The 9,247-nt window shown below is 38.4% G+C and overlaps 1 protein-coding gene across 10 annotated transcripts in view; it reads right to left on the reverse strand.

The window, feature by feature from the left end:
* Window positions 1-8,945, reverse strand: part of camta1b (calmodulin binding transcription activator 1b) — a 375,185-nt gene extending 366,240 nt beyond the window's left edge. For 7 of the 10 annotated variants that reach the window (XM_055183913.2, XM_055183908.2, XM_055183911.2 and 4 more), the window contains exons 1-2: window positions 8,789-8,944; window positions 5,733-5,834 (exon numbers count right to left, since the gene is read on the reverse strand). In XM_055183913.2, coding sequence (XP_055039888.2) covers window positions 5,733-5,834; window positions 8,789-8,813 — 127 coding nt within the window. In that variant the 5' untranslated portion in view covers window positions 8,814-8,944. Of the gene's footprint in view, window positions 1-5,732; window positions 5,835-7,172; window positions 7,387-7,999; window positions 8,622-8,788 lie in introns of those variants that run through there. The other 3 variants (XM_055183910.2, XM_055183909.2, XM_055183906.2) reach the window with 3 other exon arrangements.
* Window positions 8,946-9,247: the final 302 nt, after the last annotated feature.

Here is a 9,247-nt window from a genome sequence, read left to right on the forward strand (position 1 = left end):
GAGTTTATGTTTCCTTGAACAGTCATATTTACATAAAATTATTTAAAAATGCATCAATTATCCTCGTAAACACAGTCTGAATGTAAACAATTCGGAAAGAAAACGCACGTGTAGCAGTATACTGGATTCTTGCATAACATGTAGGTCTTAAAGGGGACATTGACACATGAAAATCGGACTTTATCTATGTTTAAGTGCTATAATTGCGTCCCCAGTGCTTTTATCAACCTAGAAAATGTGAAAAAGAACAACACAGTTTTAGGTCATTGAAATCTGGCTCCCCTTGTGATGTCAGAAGGGGGAAATACCGCCCCTTAATCTGCACTATCCAACCAGAGATCAGCTAATTTGCATTTTAAAGGACACACCCAAAATGGGACATTTTTGCTCACACCTACAACCTACACCTCAATTTTAACATGATATAATAAATTATCGATATGATATTTTGAGCTAAAACTTCACATACGTACTCTGGGGACACCAAAGATTTATCTTACATCTTAAAGGGGCCATGGCACAAAACTTTAAGATGCCAAATAAAACTTTGGTGTCCCCTGAGCACACATGTAAAGTTTTAGCTCAAAATACCATATAAATAATTTATTATAGCATGTTAAAATTGCCACTTTGTAGGTGTGTGCAAAAATGTGCCATTTTGGGTGTGTCCTTTAAAATGCAAAATGAGCTGATGAAATTCAAACACTGATCACAATGATGGTGGTTTGTTGCAATTAAAACTCAATTGTGGTTTTCTCTGCACTAAATGGCAGTGATGTGGTTGGATAGTGCAGATTAAGTGCTGGTATTATTATAATGAGAGCTCCTTATGACATCATAAGGAGAGCAAAATTTCAACGACCTATTTTTTCATGTGCTTGTAGAGAATGGTTTACCAAAACTAAGTTACTGGGTTGATCTTTTTTACATTTTCTAGGTTGATGGAAAAAATGGAAAAAGTCAGATTTTCATGCCATGGCCCCTTTAAAAAAGTCTTGTGAAATGTCGCCTTTCAAGTAACATCACACCAAATAAATTCCATGTCTGCAAAACTAAAATTAACGCAAATTGCAATATCAATAACTACTTTTGAAACCATATACAAAAGAATCAGATTGAATCGCCAAAGCCCTAACAGCTTCTAATAATGATGCACAGAACCTAAAGCAACTGGTTAATTTCATTTTGATTTATGTCTAATTGAAGGCATTTAAGGTAAACGTTTATATGATTAAAACAAAGTTAACTTTGCTAAAAATAAATATTAGTTAGACAACAAATAAGTACATACACTGCAATCCTTGTGTTACTATGTAAGCCATACAATACTATGAACTTCATATTTTTCTTGTTTTTTTACATTTCTGTACTATTTATTTTCTTATCTCTCTACTGTTTGCTCAACAATGTGCTTTCTGTAAAGCTACTTTGCAACAATTGACCCTACTGCAAAAGCGCTATAGAAATAAATTTAAATTGAATTAAGTGATAACTAAGCATGCTGGTAGCATGCCTCGAAAATATCAACCCTATCAGGCCTTATAAAAAGGCAAACACCGGTCTCTCCAGTAAACAGCACACAAATAGGCAAACACGAACCATTGTCTTACAACTGGACACGCAAAACCAACATGCAAATCCATGCAACACACAACCAAAAGCATTTCAGACACATAAACAGGACAGAGAATATGAGAATGCTGAAATACACATGGACTCAATCATGCAAATGAGTGTATGAATACAAATGGATAGAGAGTTGAGTTATGCATACGAAACGCACTTTGGAGATCTGGCAAACAATTTGGTCCTGCTTGCTGTCCTCCACAACAATCCACTCTTATATTTTCTATCACAGCAGTAAAAAATTGCATATTATCATTGCTATGCTCAATAGCTCCTTGTTAAGAGTCATGTAGTGAAAGTCTGAGTCTTCAGACGACTCATAATAAACTCATTTCGGTGTAATAACCGCACAGCACACGAAAGCCATTTATACCGAGAAGATACCCAAACACATTGTAAGTGAATAATCTGCAAGAGACGGGACTAATAAGCGACCTCCTTTCTTCTAGGAGTCACGTGTCTGCCAGTCTATCTTTTTTACAAAAAGATTTCCATTTAGCTTTATTTAAGTCAGCAAGGCCTAACATATAGGCAGACTCGTGGTTTACTCAAGTAAACGCATGCTGACATGCACAGATGAGGCATGATGTGAAGTGGTTGCCGGATACCCGACGCGCTTGGCACAATATCCGCCAACTGTTTTGATAGTCTGAGATGTTACACAACCAGAAAGCAGCCTCTCAGAGTTCAGGCCAAGCTCAGCGTTCATGACGGGGTCTCCCTGGAGACCAGCATCTCTCTTCTCTAGAGCTGCTCAGCCAACTGTTTGCCTCTCTCCAACATGAACAAAACCTCTCATTATTTGCTGAATCTCAATTAAATTTTATCTTTCCCAATTTAGAAGATCTGTACAGCAGCAACTTCTCTCTTAATTGCCAGGGCACTTTTGAAAATAAAGCCAGCACGATAAAACACCAAAGATACGGGATAGTGGCTTTGCGACAACAAAGCAAATTAATGCACTGTCAACCTTTCATTGAAGTAAGACGGGGATGATTCTCCTTCAGCCTCCTAAGGGCTAACCACTGTCGGCTGACTCTCCTCCCAGAAAATATATAAAAGCATTGCAAGAAAACTGCAAATTCATGTAATAGCACAATACTCGAGTCCTAAAGAAAATAACAGAAATGGACGTATTTTTAAGAGACATTGATGATGGTGCAATGTGGCTGATTTATTAAGTGGGTGTAGTTCATATGGGGTATCCACCATTTGAGTAAAAAGGCTACGTCGGGCACAAGGGAGGAGAAGGAGGGATGGCGGACCAGGATTCCTCCCAATTAGCTCACATCGGCATTCTGGTCCTGTCCCAGTTGGCTCCCAAAGCTTTTCTTGGCTCAACAAAGTAAAAGAACCAGACTGAAATAGGGCCTTTGCCTGAACTGGATCTCCTTTTATCTTCCCATTCCAATGCATTCCAATATGCCCAGAGATTCCAGACTCACAGGCACATGAATACCCCTGACGAATGCTTTAAAAGAGCTAATTTGTATTTTAAAATCAACATGATTAAAATCAATAAAATGTACATATCAGGGCTCAAAATTGAAACCATTTTGGTCACACATGCTGCTGAAATTTAATTGGTGCGACCTAAAAATATCTTTGGGAGGGTTTGTGCGAGTGCTAATGATTGTTGTGGTGCGACCGGTTTTAATTTCTTTACAAAACTTTGCATATACTGTGGAATAACTACTGAACGTCTTACAGACGAATGAAACTTTACACGGATGACTCGGTTTTTAAGCATCAGAGGACACAAAATATTAAGTTCATATTCAGAGCTGCTGACAACCTATCAAAATAAAAGTCCATTAAACATAATAAAGTTGACTACTGTAAAATCTACTTTAAAAAAAATACAAATAATGATTTTAAATTATTTTTACTTCTTAAGTAATATAAATCACCCTCAAAATATTTGTAATTTCATTTTTAATTTAAACAAAGTTTTGTGCAGCACTTTGACAAAAAATAAAAATTCAGTGTTTTGATGAAAATTTATTTGGTTAATTTTATTTGATTATTTAGGAAAATATAAATTGTTACACTGTAAAAAAAAATGCAGCATTTTTGTCAAATCAACATATTTATTCTTTGTTATTTTAACTTAACAAATTAAATTTAAACTTGTTTTTATGAGTTGTCAACTTATCACATGTCAAAACTTAAAATAGTAGCCTGTATTGACTTACAAAACCAAGTAGTTTTAACCGAAACTTCAGTTTGTTAACTTCATGCTGTTTAATAAGTGAAATGTAGTTAAAGAAAATGAAAAGTGAAAATACAGAATCCAGAATAAAAACAGAAATATTGGATTTTTAAAAATAAAAAAATATTATATAGATATATAAAATAGATATTTTAAAATGAATAATAAAAAAACACATTAAATGTTTTTATAGGGCCAAATTAATGTTTAAGCATATACAAGCTTGTTTAAAAATTATCCAAGCACATAAGTATGTGGCAAATAATTTAAGTTTCAAGTTTGATGATTTAAGCCTTTAATCTTCATGATGATGAAGTTGAGGTGCTCCTATAATTTTCAATGTTTGCTCCTAAATTTTTGCTGGTGCTCTGAACTTTTAAATTTGGGAGCCGTGCTAAAAAAGTTCATTTTGAGCCATGCATATGAAGAGTTCAGATGCAAAAGCCACTAAACCCCAACTCCTTAAAAATGATATGACCAAATGCTCCCGGCACGGATCATCAAATACTTTCACTTCAAATAAACTCAATCCCAGCCTCAGGCCATTCAGAAATAGCCTACTGTTTGTTGGCAGCAACATCTTCCGAAGTGCATGGAAGAAAATTTTGATAAATGATGACACACGTATGAGACAGATTTCAATTTTTTTTACCAGGTTAAAGGAGGTTTCCCAAATATATTAGGAAACTGACCGAATTTTTTTAGCCTTTAACTTTATTCTGAAAGGACAGTGAAGAAGGACTGGAGAGAGATTGGGAAACAACGATGGATCACATTCAAAATTTGGTCCCTTTTGAGTACTTAAACTATATGACAGCTACATGCATCACATGTAAAGCGCCCCTGTATTTTTACATTTTGAATTTTGACTTTCAAAAATTGAAAGGTTTCTAGTTGCATCTTCAGTGATTTTGCAAATCTTATTATGTATACGTCTTGTCTTGTATTATTAGTTAAATACCAATGAAGGTGACATTTCTTAAAAAAATGCATTTCAATTACTGACAAATAACCTTTTCATTGCCATTAAAGTGAAATGACTGAACCTAAACATAAGAGCCTGATAAATAAAAAAATGCCCTGACAGGGTTTTGCATTTAAACTCAAAACATTAAAAACAACAGCTAAACCCGACGGTGAACATGTCCGGAGACGGACGAGACTTGCATCCCTCCAGCTGCTAATTACATGTTCAACCTGCAACAACCGGGCAGCAGAGCTCCTGCCACTTAGTGTCCATGTTAGATTGTCTTCATTAAGTCAGTGTCTCTTTGCAAAATCCTCTATCATTGGGTGAATGCAATGAGAATGGCTGGACAAAAAAGGGAGATACAGGAACCCTTTAGTGGTGATTCAGGAGGCGAACACGCCCTCATCCACTCCCACGCCAGCAGACGCCTGGGCTGTGCTCAGAGAGCGGCATGCATTGATTAGCCATGACACCGAGCTTCTGCTTCCAAAAATATGCCGCTCGTTCCGAAGCAGCATGGCCACGCATGAATAAACATCATCTGTAATGGGGCTGAATGAAAATGAGACGCTGGCCTTTTTTTTTTAGTTGATCTACCAAGAACAGCCTCTCCCCCTTCTGTCTAGCTCCACTAAAAGTCACCTGGTAACTGAATATTTTACAAATTGCTTTGATAGGATTTTCTAAGCTCTTGAACCTGGTAAACATACCAGGAAAACAACCATTATTGTGTTAAAAGAATGGCTCTTTGATCTTACACCCTAGAGACTTAAATGTGATTTGGGCTGTAAATATACCAACTAATGAACTATAGCAGGTGCAAGAATAATGATGTTATATGTAGACGAATGGGCAGCGGGAATGAACAGCATACTGTAGTCATGTTTTGAGGGATGCAGTGGAAAAGGAAGCCGGCTCTCTTACTGTTGTTGTCTGTGTCATCGTTGACACTCTTAGGAGGAATGTGGCCGGTGTAACCGACGGCGGTTCTGTACATTCGATCCGGATTACGTACTTTCTTCAGTCCTATAGGGGACACAGTGGGGAGGGAAAGTAAATCTGTGGGTACAAAAATACAATGCCCTCCATTTCTATTCATGCAAAGATCCTTAACGGCTCTTGCTGACCCCGCTGCATTTTATGATTGGTGATAAATTTTGTTGCCACGTGCCAGCATAGTCAAGACACAACTTACTGGTACAAGCAGCAGAGGTTGAAAGGTCATTTCAAATCACATGATGTGACCTGTATTATTTTAAGTGTAAGTACATCAGAAGTGTCACCATAATGCTTTCCTTAAGAAGCCTTGCCAACATTCTTGTGTTGTATAAAGATCGGCATGGGACTAAATCTAAAATTTTAAAGGGAGTTTGCATGAAAATAGCTTAGCATTAGCAGCAAAAACGTCTGATGATATTATACTAAGAGATAAAAATGCATCTAAAACCATGAAATGATCCCCTAACTATCAACTCTGTTGAACTTCATATTGACCCTTTAACCATAATGGCCAGGGATTTAGTACTGGGATGACTGGTGAATTGGCAACAGTGCACAGTCTCATTCCAGTTCAATCCATAAAATCAATAATTTAGAAAGGGTCTATTGCGTAACAAGAAGCCTTTAGATAGAAAGAGTAAAACTGGAAGACACAGCAACCGAGAGCACGATTTCCTTTAATTCTGTCATAGACTAACCATGTTCATTTAGCCAGGCAAAACTTCAGAGAGGCTAGATAATTCTGTGCAATCCAATTTGTCTGGCGGAGTCGGTATCAGTTGTATTTTCAGCTGTGAGTATTGCCAAACACAGATCGGAAACACCCGGGAGCTTTAATTTATGTAATACCACACCATGAGATTTCACTTCTCTGATAAATTAGAGACCCGAGATTTGGTGAGCAACCAAATGTATACAATTTAGCTTACACAACCCTTAGCACAGCGTGAAAGAACAAAACACAAGACACGGAGAGAGACTCGCTCATACGCTTTCTACACCATAGACACATTCCCGAATACAACATGGAAACATCTCAAAGCCGAAGGCTGGTACTTAGAGGCTTCATGTTGGCAAGAACGACTGGAGAATGTGTTCTGCATGGAGGAAGAGAACACAACTGACACAGGAAGCCTGCAAGAGCCAAAGACTGTCAGATACAAATGCATGACACAGTTTAAGGCCATGCGGGTCAAAAGAGGCATAGCTTTCTCGTGTTCTCAGCTCGAATGGGTAAAAATAACCAGAAATCTTTCTGTGCCCAAATTTATGACACATTAAGAAGTATCGCAAAAGCTAAAGCATTATTTTACCAGACTGGATGTTAACGTGCACAATAAGAAATACAGAAAGGTTTTATAATACCTTTTCCTGGCCAGGTCATCTCTCTCAGCAATGGCAAAATGAAGATATCCAACAAACACCAGAAAAAAGTATCCACGCGTAAAACGACTATAGATCCAAAGATGTGCTTATGGATTATTCTTCCTCTATAAAAAGGTATTCTTGTATGTCCCAGAGAGTGTTAACTAAAGATAAAGCACACGTGCACACTAACCATCCCATAGACACTTTGCGAGCTCACCCAAATCACAAAGGCCACCTTCGTCACTTTGAAACTAAGAATGATAACTAAGCTTGCCTATTAAAGAATTCCATCAAAGTGTGTGTGTGCGCGCGCGCGTGAGCGCGTGTGTTGGGGGTTGGGGTAACTGATTAGGACAGCACAATACCGCCACCCTGTGGCTCTACGAACCAAAACTGGTAAGATAGTTGAATAAATAATTCAATGTTGACAAACTCGTGGTTGTTATTTTAAGCTATTCCAGACCCAGTTTTCCTACATTACTGAACATTCAGCGTTTTGCTTTCAAGATACAAACAAGTGTCTAATGTCATATGTGATTAAAAATGAGTTTATTCCTTAAATCTGTTATTGATTTAGCCACTATTAATAAATGCATAAACAAAACGCACTTTTGTTAAACATGCACGTCATGCACAAGTAAACTTTTGTTTTTGTGTATATTTAGGCTACTTGGATGGATTCGCACGTTTTGGGTCTTAAAACGAAAGCGAAAGATCTTCGATCCAACTTAAACTGTTTCAAAATAATACATTTAAGAGGTTAAATGTGGATATATATAGCTTTGGTTAGCGATCATAGACCATTTAAGAGAGGAAAGACGTACCTTTCATTTTGTCGCCTCATTAAAATCCCGCTTGAATTTGTATCGCGTCCTCTTCGATCCTGCTTGAAAATGTTATAATCTAAAAAAGCTGACAGCTTCAAAAACAGGAGCGGCAAATATTCAAAATTCAAGGAAAATATTCCTCTCAAGACTGAAGCATATCGAGCAGCTGTCGGTGGGTTCCGTCACTATACGGGGGGTTCTGGTGGGGGTGGAAAGAAATCAATCACGTTTTAGAGCATCACCATAAATCTGCATTTATCGCTTTCGGAGTTAAAAGCGTCGCCCTGTTCAATGCCAAAGAAAAATGAAGTAGTTGACCGCATTTGACTTCACGGAGCTCGTTTCCCTGCGTGTTTGTCAGCCCACGGGGAACGTGGACGCGATGTGGAGGAATCCCACTCCAAACCATACGCGAGTCATTTCACGCGTTCATTTCGTCTGATGCGCTCATGTGCGCTGCTCAGTTAAAAGAAAAACATTTTCTCTTTGTCTAACGACAGCCGTAGCTTTGCGTTGACTTGAATGCGCGTTACTTTCAAAAACCTTCTCGAGTCACCTTATAAACGTAGCCCGTGATTACCTAACTCCGTTCCCATTATTTGAATAGCTGTCTCAGAGATGGCTAATCCCATCAGCGCTTCAGCTTTTTCGTGACAAACATAAGGCAAGCGCCAAATGTCAATGACTTACGCACCCGCGCCTCCCTATCCTCATCTACATCATCTGGACCTTAACGCTGCCAAAATTGCGAAATGAAGAAAAATAATCTTGTTATTTCTCTCTTACCTTCCGGCTTGTTTTCGGCAGCCATTTCCCCTCCGCGCGCCACATCCTCCTCCTCCTCCTTGCGAGCGGGGGGGTACCACGCGCGTTCACGGCGAGGAAGCGGCTCGAGGAGGGGGCGAGAGACGGGAGGCGCGTCCGTGGATGCGCGTTTGCTATTGGCCGCAAAGTGAAATAAATGACAAAGGTATTTTCGGTGATGCTTCATGAATTTGCGAAATCCACATCCCCCCCTTTTATCCATCCCGTCCACCCGATTGGCGAATGCGTTTTATTTAGTAGACACCTTTAGAGTCCAACGACCAATCATAATATAGGGGAGGCTTAAATTTAGGGGAAACCATGAAATAAAGACTAACGCTTTCATCAGCAAAATGTAAATTGGTGTATGATGTTACAATATGACGAATATAATGAATTCATATTTGACACATACTGTGTATTCTGAAAGACAAACCGAGT

Source organism: Misgurnus anguillicaudatus, chromosome 14 (assembly GCF_027580225.2).
Source record: "Misgurnus anguillicaudatus chromosome 14, ASM2758022v2, whole genome shotgun sequence".
NCBI lineage: Eukaryota > Metazoa > Chordata > Actinopteri > Cypriniformes > Cobitidae > Misgurnus > Misgurnus anguillicaudatus.